Here is a 15,377-nt window from a genome sequence, read left to right as displayed (position 1 = left end):
CGGTCTTACACCTAATCCTCGTCCTCGTATCGGGGGAGCCGGTTAATCTGCTCATCGAGCCTTCGAAACGTGGGAATGCCTTGATTCGTACGCATATGTGACACTGAGCACATTCTGCTCGCTTTGGCAACCCTCAACCCATTGACGTTTGGACTAGGAAACAGCATATCCTGAGGAGCCACAAGCGATAGGCCATCTTGTCTTCTGGCGGTGAAATTCTTACCTCGTTTGCTCCTTGGAACCCCGGTCCATAGAGGTTGATGTTAAGCGTACCCAGTAGGAGTGCTCTTTGCCTTTTGTTTTTTGTTTTTTCCCTTTTCTTTTTTTCAAATGCTATCAATGTTATGTCAGCAGCCAAGGCCCCACCAGTTCAAGCGAAAAAGACGAATAGGTCCGGGAAGCGTGGGGGTACAGGTATCAACTCTCCATTCAATAGCTGTAGACGATTGATGCAGTGAGCGAAGAGGACTGCAATCAAATCTTGGAAGTTCGAGGTTCAGAGTGCTAATCCTGCAAGTCTCACGTCCCTTTGCCGTCGTCCAGGCCCTCAATCGGCCTGCACAGAAATTAATTTTCTCGTCGTGGTCGAGGACTGGAGAGTACCGCTTATCTCTCTGTGCAAGGCCCTACTTCCCATGTCGCTGACGATGGTGGGCTCTCAACGTTTGCATGCTGAGATTGATGATGATGATGATGATGATGATAATAATAATAATAATAATAATACACTAACCAATACAAAGTAAAGCGACGACCAGCAACCAGAGCGCTAGCGAAAAAGATGTCTTCGTATGTCACTGTAATGACGGAAACCTTTGATTGGTGAGGACGAACCCGTGTTTCATCAGTTCATGCCACGTGGCGTGGTGGAGCTTAACTTGACAACCCCGTTTCTGGTCACTGATCGCTTGTTTTCCCGTCTATGTATCCCACACTGCCACGCGATGATTTCCACAACACGAAAGAAAAGCGGACGTGTTTCCGTGATTTATGTAAAATTTCGAGAGACACGGGAATATGATACACCGCTCATACCGGGCTGGAGTTGAGCCATGCGCAGATGCCTCGACTCGTCATGGGGGAGTTGAACAATTTGAGGATTCTTGCACTGATTATGCTTCGTTGCCCGGCAAGCAAGCTTTGAATTCGACGACAGAGAGGGTCCCAGCGTCAAAGTGTGATGACTTGCATAGAGTTAACTCGTTACCATTGTGAGGGCCCGCAGGCTTGGTTGTAACTAGTAAGCAAACAGGCGTGTATTACTCCGTACAGAGCGCCCCATACGGGCTCTCAAAAGGTATTCAGTACTGGCACATACCCACCTGGACTATCGTTGTTCGCAGCCTATCCTGACTCAGAGTGAGGGTCCTCCATGCGCGACTCGGCCTCAGAATGTCACCGAGCGTGGCCCACTCTGGAGCAGTTTATGGAGAGAGACCCTCATGGCTCCTCGTATTCTTATGTTTATCTTGTATTCGTTATTTCCAAGCTGGAGGCGGAAATCCACATCCCAGAACCACGTGGGAAGAAGAAGGAAAAAAAAAAAAAAAAAAAAAAAAAAAAAAAATGGGGAAAAAAGAAAAGAAAGAAAGAGGAAACGAAAAACAAATAAAAAAAGACAAGCCAGGTGTTGTCGGCTGAGTTTACCGATTGCGGTGCTGAGCTAAATGCCGGCGGTCAAACAAAAAGGCGAATGAGAGCGAGACAAATCCTAACGGGTCGTCATGATATCGACGCCATGAACCGGGATGTTGGGAATCGTTTTGAATTCTTTGCGAAACGGAGAGCAAAAACGGCGCCCTGTGCTTTCAAACCGACACCGATACGAGTATGAAGGTGGAAGGCCAACCCGTACTATTTATTTATTGGGCATCGCTTTGAGCCTCTCGTGAAGTATAAATGCATGAACGGGAAGATGCTGGCCTGCGACAACCGAAAACGGTGCTGGTGGGCAAAAGAAATGGTTTTTTTATTTTTTTTATTTTATTTTTTTATTTTATTTTATTTATCTTTTTTTTGGCAAAATATCATCGTGCAGCCCGCGATGCCGTGCACACGTAACTCGCCAACTCATCCCCGGTGCCTTGAATAATAATCATCATGGCAGCGTGATTGACCTCGGTGTCTGTCCTCTTCGGCAAGATAAAGGACTCCGAACCTCGAATCCCTTCCGTTTTGGGGCTCAGGTTTCAGAAATACGGGCTCATGCATGGGGGGCCCGCCGCGTTGGGGCGGGCTTCCCAGCAATCATGCGTCCTGGGAATTCCCTCCATGATGCCTCTTTTCTTTTCTTCCTCCTCTCTCGACTCCGAACTCTATGTGTATGTACGGAGAAGTCCTCGTTTGTTTGTGTGTGTTTGTTTTCTTTTCTTTTCTTTTCTTTTCCTTTTTTTTTTTTTTTTTTTTTTTTTGGCGACCCTTTGGGGGCCGGCAACTTTGCCATTCCTTGGACGCATGTAACGTCACCTCGGGAAATGCCCAGCGGTCTGTGACCTGAGACGAAAACCGTCAACAATCGTCTTGACGAAGAATTGCTGAGACAAGACATGCTGCCGGCTTTGACCAAGCTTGATGGTGTTAACTATGCGAGCGCCTCGAGTCCCTGAGCTTGTCCCGACACGCTCTTTGATTCGCGTTTGACCCAACCACCGGAGGTTTCGAAATTCTTAACAACAAGTTTACCTGTGCTAACCGCCCAGGGATTGCGAGTTTATAGAAGGGTAGAAATGCCCCTTCGGTTTATTCTGATTTACTACTTGACGCTGACAGACGAAACTTATTTTGAGCGGCAAATGACAATTTCTCACATGGGCCTACTCCGTACAGCAGTGGATTTTAGTTTGCGTGAGGCCTTGTTGACTTGGCAGTGAGCTCTCCTCCATCAGCGACCTCACTGAGGGTCCTCAGTGAGTGATGCGACCTGCCAACACCTTGGTCCTCGTCTGCAACTCACACATGTTGACGCATGCCGGCCGACGGAAGGGATGATGTCTCGCCCCGGGGTAAGTTGATGACCATCTCATCCCTTGTGGGTCTTCCATGCACAACGGGACACTCAACAGCTCTCCTGGGACGCAAACTCGGGCTCCCTCACAATGATTTCCAGTGAACCACCCACATCAGATTTGTCTGTATTATACAGTTTCTCAATGACTGTTCAGGCATAGAAGCATTGACAGTAGGCTTTTTCACAGGCAAACGCATCGGTGCAACGTGAAATCTTTTCATTGTCTTCAATCAATCGGGCAGTTCCCGGGATTTGCTTGGGGTACGGGGGGGCTACAAAATTAGTCACCGGTTTTTTCCACGGTTACCTTGGAATGATTTCTTGGGCCGATTCGCCGGGATGAACGGCGCCATTAGGTTTGTGATGGCCAGAATTGTGATATTACTGAGCCTTCATGTCGTTCTTGAACGACAGTCTGCTTTTTCTCTCGAAAGGCAGCTTGTCGGTTCTTTACTTTTCTGAGAGCACCATGGTAGACGGCGTTGACAGACTTTTGTCCCTGAGAAAGTTTGTGTATTTTCCGTCCTGATCTAGCCAGGCTATTAATGACCATTTCTAGCTGGCTTTCTCTTTTCTTTTCTTTTTCTTTTTTTTTCCGTTCTCTCATTTTTGCCGTTTAAAGCGAAAAGATGTTTCGATCCTGGGATCAAAAACCGAACCATGTTACATTTTCATGCAGGAAGCGAAAACCCTAGCTAGAGCAGCGCAAAACCCCAAGCTCGGATTGATGCTTTGCAGCGGTTACCCTCAAGGGCCTGGAGCGTATGGGAGCAGCTATCCTGGAAATACGGTACAAACCCTGAACATGGAGCGGCGGAGATATCGTCTCGACCCTTCTTTTCGTCCCCTTGCCTTTTTGCTGAAACTGGATTTTATTTTACTTTGCATCCTCATTGACAGGGAACTCCTAGATCCCCGCTGTCGGAATTTTGGCAGGTGTTGAGAACTTTTCTGTGTGTTTTCACTCCCTTGTCAGAGTCGTATTTTCCCACGCGATACCCGTCAAGGGGCCAGGGTCTGTCAAGGCATCGTTCGACGGTCTTACTTTTGAAACTCCAGGTTTTCATCCAGTTAGTGATGCAGAGACAGATATTGCCAGGTTTTGATTAGAACTTGGGAAGATTGGTAAACGGGCGGTGACTTCATTTGCCAGCTGGGCCTTCTACCCGTCCGATACACATAGGATAGCGACCTGGCGTGCCAGGTCAGTTTTTATCCTCATTTATTATTTGTACTTTCATTTTTATTAATCTTTTTCCCTTTTTTTTAATTTATTTTTTTGTTTTTTTTTTTTTTACAACCATGGAATGCGTGGGTACGCACGACTTACGGCATCTCCCAAGTGCAACATCATGCGCTGCATCAAAAACTCAACCAGACAACGGACCAACAGCCAATACCAAAGACACAGGCAGTATGAGCACCTGCCACTTTTGTCAATGAATATCGCAGAAGGGAGCACAATTTGAGATTTTGTACTGTTATTCCTCGACCTTTTCCTTTTTAATTTTCCCCTATTTCGCCCTCTGGCCAGAGCAGCAGACGCAGATCACAAGGATACCATGCGAGTATTCTGAACTAATGCATCCATTAGGAAAAATGCTGCTGTTTACGAGCTTTAAGGTGCGCTGCGTACGCATGTATCTCGTGGGCCCGGATTGAGCTCAATTCTTACCTAATTGAAGTTAAATCCGAGCCTCCCTGGAGGTTGTCGAGGGCAAATGTAGTCCTGGTTTCAAGGAGACTCTCTTAAATGCGCTCCGACGCAAACAGCATGCGAGTGAGCGCGCCTGAAAAGAAAAGGGGGATGGCAGTGCGCACGCAAAGAGCTCTTTGGATGGAGGCTAAAGCTCAAACATTGCAATTTATTTCCACCCTTCTTTTTTTGTTTTTTTTTTTTTTTTTTTTTTTTCAATTATCTTTCTACGGGATCAGTCCAATAGAGGTATTGGACGGGTAGTAACTCCAAGGTAGAAGGATTTGAGAAGAGCCGGTTAAGCATGATGACACGTTTCTATGCTTAACTCGCAAGCTCTGTGATCAGAGTAGCTATCCTTCTGTCCTCGCTCTCACAATAGCTTCCGGTTTTTGGCAACATGTGTCGAGCTAAAAAGACGCCTTGACAGGAGCCTCAAGGCAAATAAATAGACAGGTCAAAAATTGCATGCCCAGCTCAGGCGTGTCTTTGATAGCCACAAAGCATTCTATTTCCTGCGAGGCCCTGCAGATTCTATGTTCAGCAGCGCCAAATATGTATGCTTGTATTCATGCACTGTTCAGCTTGCCACTCCCAAATGCTGGCAGAGAGTGCTGCCATTGTTGTTACGCCACGGTTTCACAAGCCACGCGTCCCAATGCCGACAATCACCCGCATTGGAACAAAAAATGATCGCGAAAGAATTCAGTTGGCGTTGCACAATCTGCAGACTTTCACGGCGCACGAGCTGATCCTACCTAGTGAATCCGATAGCGTGGCCACCTTGTGATGGATCATTCTGTCCTTGGACATGAGAAACAATCGTGGCAAAGCCTAGCTACTATAGGAGTCCAAGAACTCGGGTACTTATACGAGAAGTTGTGCACCGCATCCATGGGATTCGCTGCATCTGGACACCGGATAATTAGCTAATTATTTTAACTACTGGGCCAGACAGCGAGTTGATTTGCGTAGCCGCGGGAGAGGGCATGGTGCGGTTTTCAGGCTCTGCCCAAGTCACTATGTATGTATGTACTTCGGTCTTCAGTGACAGTTACCACCCTCTCCAGGAATTTATCCTCAAGAGTACAACTAATCTTGTTGTTCTGTTCTTATAGTTGTGCGCATCATACGGCATTGACAGGCAATAGCTGTTTTCGCCTGGGCTCCTTGGAATATTCAATCATCAGCCGACAAAGCTGGCTTGTCGAACTCTTGGGTGGTACGGACCGCTATTAACGAGTTAACGGATTATCCAAGTCTTATGACTTTCCAGTAGAGACGGTCGATATTGAAATCTTCGAGCAATTTTCAAGGCACATCGGCATGGAAAAACACATGCTATGTTGCGAAAAAAAAAAGTTTGAACGAAAAGCAATCTTGCCAGTCGTGATGTCTCCTGACCACCTGCAGGACGGCATTCTCACACTCTATTTGCTTATCTATATATCATGCAGGCTGTACATATCTTAGCCTGCATTCATGTATTCTTCAATTCCTTTGGGAAGTGCTCTGTAGTATGAACTGCAAGTCTGCCCGCAAAGAATGTGGAGAGTGCTAATTGGCAAATTGTCAAGTGCAGCTGGTAAGCCGGACGTCCGAGAACAGGAATGAGTGGAACAGACTCCAAATGTCGGTTACGTACAATCAATCCGGTACATTGGCCACAGCTTCCTTGTATGAACAAGCAAGCCATAGAGATGGGAGCCGAGACAGTAGCCTCAATCCCTCCCCGGGGGCAAAATGCTATTATTCACAGGCCGGTGTCACCATTAAAGTATCCATTATGACACCATCACGGTAAAAGGGAAAATTTTTACCAAGTTGCAGAAACCGGAAACCAATCATCAGTCTCTCCACCACCTCCCCAAGGCACCGGCACCACCTGGGCCCATTCCATCGACGACCTCCTCGAAGCTGATCTCAATTCTGAACATCTTTCCGTCGCCTATCCCGCTACCTCCGGGAGCTGGGATGACCAGACCCCAACCAACTAGCTTCTCCCATGCCTCCCTTGCCGCTTCCTTGCCCCAGATCCGCCCCGGCGTCGCCGCAGCTCCCGACGCAGACGCCGATGCCTTCGCCGATGTGAGAAGCCGGACGTATTCTGCATACACGGCGGGGAAAGTAAGCGTAAGCGGGGCCGAGGTTTGGGTCTGAGTAAAATTCAAATTCGGATCATGGATCGCTGTTAGGCGGGTGGCAGCAAGGAGCAGAGAGAGCGGGAGAGACACTGTGCTTGTTGAAGCAGTGGAATCTGAGGGGAACGGGAAAGGAGCCGGGTCGGGGCAGAGGACATCAGAGGTGAATGACTTGGCCGTGGGGATGGGTACATGAGAAGAGGGTGAAGAACATAGGGCCAGATTTGATATTGGTAAGAGAGCGGTGGCAAAAAAGTCCCTGGGGCATTTTGTTCGATGGAATATTAATTTCAGATGTGTTTGGAAGTGTGAATCTTTCCAGAGTTCCTTTATTCAGAATTAGTTGCCGGATAGAGCTTTACTGGTGTTTATGGAGCCCATCTTACCTGAAGATATGAATTCCACAAACGAGATAGCTGCTCTCCTTTGGGATTTTTCAATATCGTGCTTACAATCTCAGAATACTTTCCTTGCCTCGCTTGTCCGTAACAATCTTGTATTTCATCCGGATGAATTGTCAAGGCTGCCATGCAAATATCAGAAAATTCGGCAAATGTCTGAGGGCGTGGCAAGAAGCCATATCTGTGACTGAACCTGCTCTTCACTCGCTTCTCGATGTTTTCCATGACGTCCACTTTTGTGGTAAGCCCAATAACGGCGATGGGGGCCTTCTTCGCCTGTGCAATATCAAAAAGATTATAAAGTAACGTTTGACGTGGGTGATATGTGAAAAGGTCGAACTCGTCTAATATGACAATGACTGATTTAGTAGTGGTCATGGTATCAGCTGCATCGACGGGTACTTCGGATAATAGAGCTAGTAGCGAGGCCATCGTGTCGGCGTACGTTGAGTTCTTGTTTAAGTCCTCATCCACATTGATCTCACGCCCTAGTTGGTGCCATATTTCTCTTAGGGCAATCCTATCATCGGTGTGAAGGAATCCGTTCAGGCGCACAACATGGAAATCATCCCTGTGGATTTTGAAAAGGGAGGAGATGGCGGTTTCGACGACCGTAGTTTTACCAGAGCCTCTACCACCGAGGAGCAACATGGAATTCCCTTCGCCAGCGAGAACGGTCTGCTCCATTAGTTGATAGATGGTTTGATATTCGGTAGTCAACCCCCTCAGTGGAATAAGCTGGCTACCGTTCATTCTCTCCAGTATGAACTTGGCGAAAAAACCTATCATGTCGCTGACTTGGTCGGCTTCGCAGAAATATTTGAGCTCTGAAGCATAATGTCCATAGTCTTGGGGCCCCGTGACGCATATGTTAGAAACGTGGTTTCGAGCAAGTTCAAGCTGTAATTGTATTTGAAGCGCAAGAGAGTCGGCCTCGCCATGGCCCATCCGAGGCTGCGCTTCTCCGGGGGGCAAGAGGACATCAATTTCGTCTTTCTCCTGACTAACTTTTCCCGCTTCGTCCTCGACGGGAACATCCCAGATATTTTCATCCTCGGGATCCTTAATTTTCCTTCCTGACCGGCTAGTACGCGCAGCTGGTGTGGCTGACTTTAGCCGCTTTCCATTCGTACTCGATGCTTCCCTTGCTTTCTTTTTCGGGGCTGTAATAGAGTCCTTGCTTTTGGTGCGCGATGATCGTGCGGGCTTTTCGGCGGCCCCGGTGTTCTGTGATTTCGCCTGGAGCCTGCTGCTAGAACGGGGATTGGGCTTTGTGCTAAGTGCGCTCGATTGCTTCACCTCTTGGGGTGTTTCTGGGTGGTCGCCATTTTCTTTTATCGGCGCTTGATCCGCAAGCTTTCGCCGTTTTGAAGATCTGAGTGTTCTCGACTCGGTCATCGCGATACGATGAATTCAACTGAAGTGTAACTCGTTCGCATCATGAATAGAAGCCAGATATTGGTTATCTGTAAGTCTCAATACATCAAGCGGATTTTTCACGCTAATTTTGCGGTTGCCCTCGAAACTCGTTCTGGGGAAGATATCCAGCTCATTCACATCGAATCCCGGCGTAATTGGTGGACAAGCCGCCAACGCGGTATTCGCGTGTGAGAGACACGGAGCCACGTGACAGTGGGAATTTGTCTAAGCAGCTTGGCGTGTTTGCACCTCAATTTCTGCCGAGGCTCCGGCTGGGCGCCTTGAGAGCATCGTTGGTTAGGACGACGACGATGCCTACCTGTCCCCGATACGAAGTCCGTAGACCAGGACAATAATTGCAGGCTCGGTGTGACAGATATAGAGAATCGACCAAACTCGCCTGCATAGATCGAGCAAACCACGAACGGAGATCCGTCGAAGGCATCCGTTTGAACTTCACGCATAAATACATAAACTCCCATGTTTATCTGCGTCGCAAAGATCGTCAAATAACAAACAGCAACAATGGAGTTGACCGAAGAGCTCTTTGTCAACCGTATAAAGTCCATGTACGAAAGGAGCCTCGATGAGCACGAGAACAGCGTGGGTTCCTTTTTAAAACCGCATAGTAAACTCGTGATCGCGAGAACTAATCAATGCAACTGGCAGTTCTTCGACGCCCAGCTGCAAGACAAAGTCCGCTTCCATTCTGCTTCCCTCGCCGCTCCTGTTCGTGCTACTTTTCGTTCCGTTGTCACTTTATCCATGTGTAATAGACTTGAAAGCTTGCACGGCGGCTGCGCCGCGACCCTCATCGATGTTCTCACATCCGTTATTCTCCTTGGTCTCGGAAAGCCGGGAATGTTCTCATACGGCGGTGTCACTCGGTCTTTGGATGTGAAATATCTGCGACCAGTGCCAGAGGGTGTGGAGATGGAGATTATCTGCGAGTTAGTCAACATGGGCAAGAGACTGGCAATGTTGCGGGGGGAGATCCGCAGGGTGGATAATGGGGATCTGTGTGTGGTGGGGATGCACGATAAGGCGAACACAGACCCAGTGGTGCAGAGACTGTAACGATAGGTACTGCTGCTGCATCCGGAGGATACCCAATAGGCTTAAGCATCTTTCGATGACTTTGTCCAGGAGCGGATATTATATATATATACATAATATTCTACTGTTTATTTCGGCTGTCTTATCCTTACCTCAGCTTCCACAATATAGAGAAGATGTCTGGGCTTTGAAGTAGCAGGCACTTGTAAGGTTACGAATCTAGGAGTAATTGTACAGGTAGTTTCGGCTTCATTCCCATTTACGTTCATTGCTAGGTACAGCTTCGTCGAGTGATTGCGCGAATGTTGTAGCTGAACATGTAGAAACCGGTCATGCATAATGTGGGAAGTCATAAGCATCATTCCAACAAAGGCATTAAGAGGTTTGAGGGAAAGACATCCCACGCATGAAATTCCGGGCAGGGTCAAGCCGATTATCCAGATCAGCGTACCGCAATATGAATTCACGCTACATATTAATAGAACCGATCGTTAGCCTTTGATTCTTCCGGGAAAAAGAAAAACAACACAGGCACCGACAATCGGATCATAAGGGAAGAAAAAGGTGTCGCTTACCCGGACCTTCTTCCACGTAGCTGTGTCCCACCACAAATACACTCCTCTCTCACTTATACCCCTTTCAACTTCGACAGGGTTGGGATATGAATCGTCACGAGTGAGCCATGCACGCTCGATTTTGTGATACCTCCATTTTCGGCCCATGAGCTCCTCAGCAACAAGTTCCTGCATAATATCACGAGGCATGCTGTAGAATATGTAAAAGAGTGTTTCGTCGGTGAAGCTTGGAATTCGTGTCTGAAGGGGTTGTACGTTGGCAACATTATAACAGGCGGGAAGAGTAAAATCTGGTTGGAGGGGAACCCCTGAACCCGATGGAACGAAGGGGGAGGCAAAGGAGAGATGAAGAGGCCTGTCATTAGAATGAGTATACCTTCAAGCCGGTACAATTACATTAAACTGGGGAAAATCGTCTTCCTTACTCTGGTTGATTCAAGTCTAACCCCAGACTCATTAGATCTTGCCCTATCGCCAAACTTGCAACGTCAGGGCTTTCGCTATGTATCATTCTGAGCAATCCCGCAAGTCCATATTTCTCTCGGTCGCTCATTTGCGTGAGGGGAGTTTGGTCGGAGGTTTGATTTGTCGCAACTGTCTCTTGGGGCTGAGTTTCCTCCGGAAAAGGTATTGTTTGCTGCGGCTGCTCGGAAAAGTCTTCAGGGCGAGTAGCGTGCTGTCCAGCCATGAGATTTGTAGAATCCTTTGTAGTAGTTAGATATAAGAACGATCAAGGAATACTACTGGGTTGGGTTCGGGGTTACCTCTTGCTCCTGACTGCCGACGCCATTTTGAACTGGGCCAATCGGAGATCGCGATGCTATTTGGATTGTCAACAGACGTCTTGTCGCGGAACTTCCCAAGCGAAAATCCACAAACCTGATGTTGCTCCTACTGGGGAAGTGACGCCGGTGCCGTCGCGTCGTGCGTGTATTGCGCTGCCCACGGAGGTTCTTGCTTGCCCCGGAAGCCCCTGATTAGCGTATGTCATTGTATTTCCGTAACTTGCGAGATTGCTAGATTGCATCAGAGACTCCCTGCGGTCCTGTCCCAGGCCACCCGGCGTTTGTTTTCCTAGCGGTGGAAATTCCTCGATATTGCCGGTCTGTGGCTGGTTGTTACTTGAAAGCTGTCCGCTTATTCCTTGTCCGCCATTTCTAAAGTCGTCGAGTTGAGTCGCGAACTGCGAACCTGACGGAAAAAGGTCATCTCGAGAGGTATGGGACTGTGAAGGTTGATTGGACTGTGTTTGCGAGGCTCTCGAGGGCGCTTGCGAGGACACCGGAGGCTGTAATTGTCTCTGGAGGAGGGTTTGCTGGGCTGGTCGTTGATTAATAGTACTCCAAACCGCCTGTCCAGTTGTCGGGGTCTGGGATGGCTGAGAGCCGCCTGACAAAGAGGGGAATTCGCTAGATGAATTGATATCAATAGTTAGTTGTTTTGGAATGCGCGTCGAGGGGTCTCGATGATCATCCTGCCTCTTGAAACGAGGCATGATGATCAGATTGCAATTAGGAAAATACACATGCGAAGGAAATGAAAGGAGCAAGAAGGTTGTAGGAGAAGGAGGGTGACTCAATCAAAGGGAAACAAAGGAGAGAAAAAGTTTGCAACTCACGAAAGATCTAAGGGGGTAGCAGGTTGAGACCCGCCTACGCTTTGTGCAAATGTATTCATAGCATTCACAGTCCGCGGCTGATTGTTCTGCAGTCCTGGGGCTCCTCCCATTGGCACACCAAAACCCCAAGTTGCAGCACCTCCTGCAAAATATGCCAAATACCGTGAGCAAGTGCACATCTAGCCAGTGATCTTATATCCTGTTGAGCCTCACCAACTTTACCATTGGGCATCCGACCGGAGAGCAGTGAAGGGTTCGAAGGTCTTGCTTGTTGCTGCTGTTGCTGTTGGGAGGGGAAGCTCGACATCCCCCGAAAAGGCTGCTGGCCAGGGCCTACATTATATCAGCTTGCGGTCTTCCATTGGCATCATACATTGAAACAAGCGCGAGAGGGAGAAGGGGCGAGACAGCCTGGATTCGCGGTCAAGGCATGGAACCATATCCCAAGCTACAACACAGTGTCTTGTTGGGCATGGAGTAAATGCACACATGCTGATTGAATCTGTGCAGGATGCAGCTGTCGCACGAGCGCTCGAGTGTGGGAGTAGAGGTTCTTCTTACCTGGCCTGTTCATAACGGCAAGGCGTGGATCGTGACAAAGGGATGTTGAATGTCTAGTCACAAGGAAGCTTTCTTCTTTCTTATAGGAAAATTCTTCTATGCGATAACATGCAGTTGTGGAGGATGATGGTTCACTGGCCAGAGACGAATCGGTGGGCAGCTATTAATTATGAGATCTCAAGTGAACAACGCGCGCGGCTCTGGGTCGTGCACGGACCAGGTGCTAACGAGGGAAAATGCACACCCCAGCAGGTCACTCTCACAACCTCGACGACTCTTGACTCTGCAATGCGGACTTGGAGCCGGGAAACAAATCTTGAGAACATACTCCGTACAAAGCACCCTATTCTTCTACGAGCGGCCTGCTGCACGCGACAGGGCGAGGCTTGTCTTGAACCCAAGTATATTTCGTGCCGAAGGCGTAACCGGGAATGAAATCCTTCCAGAAGTAACTAACTAACCAACACTTTTCCTCTCCGGGTTGCTTTTATGTTGGCATATCCTAGCTTTCTTCGGATAACAAACCCTTCCCTTCAACATGCCGCCCTTCTAGTATTGGCTTAAGAAGCTCCAAGACCAATTTCGAAATCTTCCTGTATGCCAGGCCGAAACATGCGCTTTCTAGCGATGAAGGAGGAGTGGCATTGTCACTACCGTTTCTAGTCCAATTTCCCCAAGAAATTGCATAAGAAATCCACACTTTCTACCGGAATTCACATAGGACAGGCAACGGAGCTCGGAAAGCCCTATAAGCGGTTTGAACGTATTATAAGGCTACTAGAGACTCTTCGGCTGCTTCCAAGTTGACGGCTTTCGTCATCTTTTCCTCTAAACTAGTACCTGCTCTTGATCAATATTACGAGCGTAGAATGTGCATGGTGCTATTATATATTATCCTCTCTTGCTCAAATGGTTAAGCCATGGGGTCTGAGTTGGACGAGGAAAACCTGAATTCATCGAGGATTGACTTGTAGGTGTGAACGAAAAAATTCCCGGCGCAAGGCAAGGGGTGAACAACCTGCATACCGCCTTGGGGTTCAACTTTCAAAAACCACGGGCAAGCATTATCTTACGAGAACGTTGTGAAATATATTGGGGAGAAAATGCAAAGCATCGCTCAAGCAACAGTCTGCTGTCAATCGCAGAGAGGCGTGTTACTCGACAGATGATGAGGACGTGAGCTGATGGCCGCTGGATGCGTCCCTTTAGGCAGGGGGTATATAGATAACTACATTCAGCAAGACACGAGAATTAAGTGCCCCTGTCTTTGGCTTATCCTACTACGAATACGCTTGAGTCGGAATGAACAATATGGCTATTTTGGATATAGATATTATTTTGCGTTACATGACAATAACTAGCATATCAGCTCCAGCCAGTGACCCTGGGCTGGGTTTCAATATAGGTGTCTGGTTGGTAGGGATATTAACTGTTCGTCGCTCGTCTCCGATCGGGGTTTGTCTCATCTCGACGGCTGGGCATAAATGCCAAGCCTCTCTAACTAGCCACGTGATCCGACACTAGCCCAGCCGCCTCAAATTCAAAAATTTTCGCTCTTCCTCTTCTTCAAACTTCAACGTCGTAGTGTTTTTTTTCAGCACTCTTTAATGACAAAAACTGGGCCAATGGCGTCGAGATCAGTTATTTCTTTCCTATATCAACAAGGGGGATTATCGCTGGCCGAATTACCTCCAGCTTTCCTTGCTCCTGCGTTGTATTCTACTAAAGCTTCCTTTAATTCCCAACGCTCACAATTCTCTACCTCATCCTCCCCTGCTGCTCGTGACCGCAGTCGCTTCCGTGGAGTGTCGGCCATTCACAGGACTGGACCTAAACAGCCCTTGCCAGTCTCAAAATACCCTCTACCAAAGCCCGCTTCTCCAGAGCAGCAGGAGAAACGACCGGCTAATCCTGATCATGGACTGTGGGGCTTTTTCGGCCCCAATAAGCAAGCTATCCCTACACCGGAAGAAGAATATGCACATGGTATGCAGTCATACCAATTGAATCTGTGTTTTAAGGCTTACGTCGATTTTGAATAGGCCGTGCGTGGACCATCCAAGAGCTGAGACAAAAGTCATGGGATGACCTGCACTGTCTTTGGTGGGTTACAGTTCGCGAACGTAACCGAATAGCGACGTCCAATTATGAAAGAAAGCGGCTCGCAGCCGGCTACGGAGACTTCGAGGCTGACAATAGGGACAAAACGGTAAGACCCTCACAAATTTTTCATTTGACTGCCATGCTTTTCCCTTGAATGATGAGACCCTTACCTTCACTCGCCGATATGAATGCCATTGGGACTGCTTAAACCCCTTGGATCTTGAGATGAATCTAGGATTTTCCTGACTTAGCCTTCTGTTACTTTTTTTAACGAGCCCTTTGAAATTACTTTGGACTTCTCAAAGCTTGTCTAACTGAAGTATTCTCTGGCAGGTGCGAGCCACGCAGCATGCTATTAAGCACGTCCTTCGGGAACGATGGTATGCCTGGAATGAGGCTCGCGAGCTCTACAATGGTGGATATAGACCGTCTCCAGATGAGGTCCTTGAGGAAGAGACTGAGACTGCTATGCCGACGGAAGTGATGCCCGAGGAGTTGGATTCGTCTACGAAATCAGAAACCACAACGTCCAAGAATATTTGATATTCTCCCTGAATAGTTGGCTGTTGCCGGCTATCGTTGCCAATCGGGCCTCAGTGCGGTTCCGGAACCCCTATTCCATCGTCGAGTAGCTCCAGATACACCTCAGGGGGATAATCATTCAATATGTATTTTAGCGCTCATGAAGTATCCACATGGATGTATGTATATATGTGTATAGTACAATATCAAATAGTATTGGCATTAAGATAATACTGAAAAGATTAAATTTCTCCTGATCTGCTGCTCTGCCCGGCGGA

General features: G+C 48.0%; 5 protein-coding genes across 5 annotated transcripts; 2 read left to right on the top strand and 3 right to left on the bottom strand.

Annotated features, from left to right (window-relative positions):
• Nucleotides 1–11: 11 nt before the first annotated feature.
• On the bottom strand, nt 12–1,054 carry CIMG_13279 (uncharacterized protein; the record flags this gene model as incomplete). Its single annotated transcript, XM_004445059.1, has 5 exons — nt 12–153; nt 224–333; nt 413–436; nt 631–797; nt 1,036–1,054. 5 exons carry the CDS (start codon nt 1,052–1,054, stop codon nt 12–14), a joined length of 462 nt encoding a protein of 153 aa, XP_004445116.1.
• A 5,435-nt stretch (nt 1,055–6,489) lies between these two features.
• Nucleotides 6,490–8,643, bottom strand: CIMG_07975 (origin recognition complex subunit Orc4; the record flags this gene model as incomplete). The annotated part of the gene is made up of 2 exons (XM_001240811.2): nt 6,490–7,171; nt 7,231–8,643. The coding sequence occupies 2 exons, from the start codon at nt 8,641–8,643 to the stop codon at nt 6,551–6,553; spliced, it is 2,034 nt and encodes a 677-aa protein (XP_001240812.2). The 3' UTR covers nt 6,490–6,550.
• Nucleotides 8,644–8,968: 325 nt separating this feature from the next.
• On the top strand, nt 8,969–9,863 carry CIMG_07976 (thioesterase). The gene is made up of 2 exons (XM_001240812.2): nt 8,969–9,267; nt 9,334–9,863. Exons 1-2 carry the CDS (start codon nt 9,190–9,192, stop codon nt 9,739–9,741), a joined length of 486 nt encoding a protein of 161 aa, XP_001240813.1. The 5' UTR covers nt 8,969–9,189; the 3' UTR covers nt 9,742–9,863.
• A 131-nt stretch (nt 9,864–9,994) lies between these two features.
• CIMG_07977 (NOT2 family protein) lies at nt 9,995–12,535 on the bottom strand. Its single transcript, XM_001240813.2, has 8 exons — nt 12,475–12,535; nt 12,127–12,246; nt 11,914–12,055; nt 11,175–11,704; nt 11,060–11,115; nt 10,721–10,998; nt 10,296–10,650; nt 9,995–10,188 (listed from the first exon to the last, which is right to left on the bottom strand). The coding sequence occupies exons 1-8, from the start codon at nt 12,485–12,487 to the stop codon at nt 10,096–10,098; spliced, it is 1,587 nt and encodes a 528-aa protein (XP_001240814.1). The 5' UTR covers nt 12,488–12,535; the 3' UTR covers nt 9,995–10,095.
• A 1,522-nt stretch (nt 12,536–14,057) lies between these two features.
• On the top strand, nt 14,058–15,232 carry CIMG_07978 (mitochondrial 54S ribosomal protein YmL4). The gene is made up of 3 exons (XM_001240814.2): nt 14,058–14,460; nt 14,517–14,683; nt 14,911–15,232. Exons 1-3 carry the CDS (start codon nt 14,100–14,102, stop codon nt 15,118–15,120), a joined length of 738 nt encoding a protein of 245 aa, XP_001240815.1. The 5' UTR covers nt 14,058–14,099; the 3' UTR covers nt 15,121–15,232.
• Nucleotides 15,233–15,377: the final 145 nt, after the last annotated feature.

Source organism: Coccidioides immitis (genome assembly GCF_000149335.2).
Source record: "Coccidioides immitis RS genomic scaffold supercont3.3, whole genome shotgun sequence".
NCBI lineage: Eukaryota > Fungi > Ascomycota > Eurotiomycetes > Onygenales > Onygenaceae > Coccidioides > Coccidioides immitis.
Note: the sequence above shows the minus strand (reverse complement) of the source record. Positions and strands in the feature narration are given on the sequence as shown.

Coding starts and splice junctions, on each gene's coding strand:
- CIMG_07976 (XM_001240812.2), top strand. CDS start 9,190: ATGGAGTTGACCGAAGAGCTCTTTGTCAACCGTATAAAGTCCATGTAC. Junction 9,268..9,333: donor TCGATGAGCACGAGAACAGC/GTGGGTTCCTTT, acceptor TGCAACTGGCAG/TTCTTCGACGCCCAGCTGCA.
- CIMG_07977 (XM_001240813.2), bottom strand. Junction 11,116..11,174: donor CCCAGTAGGAGCAACATCAG/GTTTGTGGATTT, acceptor CAATCCAAATAG/CATCGCGATCTCCGATTGGC. Junction 10,189..10,295: donor CTACGTGGAAGAAGGTCCGG/GTAAGCGACACC, acceptor ATTAATATGTAG/CGTGAATTCATATTGCGGTA.
- CIMG_07978 (XM_001240814.2), top strand. CDS start 14,100: ATGGCGTCGAGATCAGTTATTTCTTTCCTATATCAACAAGGGGGATTA. Junction 14,461..14,516: donor GGAAGAAGAATATGCACATG/GTATGCAGTCAT, acceptor GATTTTGAATAG/GCCGTGCGTGGACCATCCAA. Junction 14,684..14,910: donor CTGACAATAGGGACAAAACG/GTAAGACCCTCA, acceptor ATTCTCTGGCAG/GTGCGAGCCACGCAGCATGC.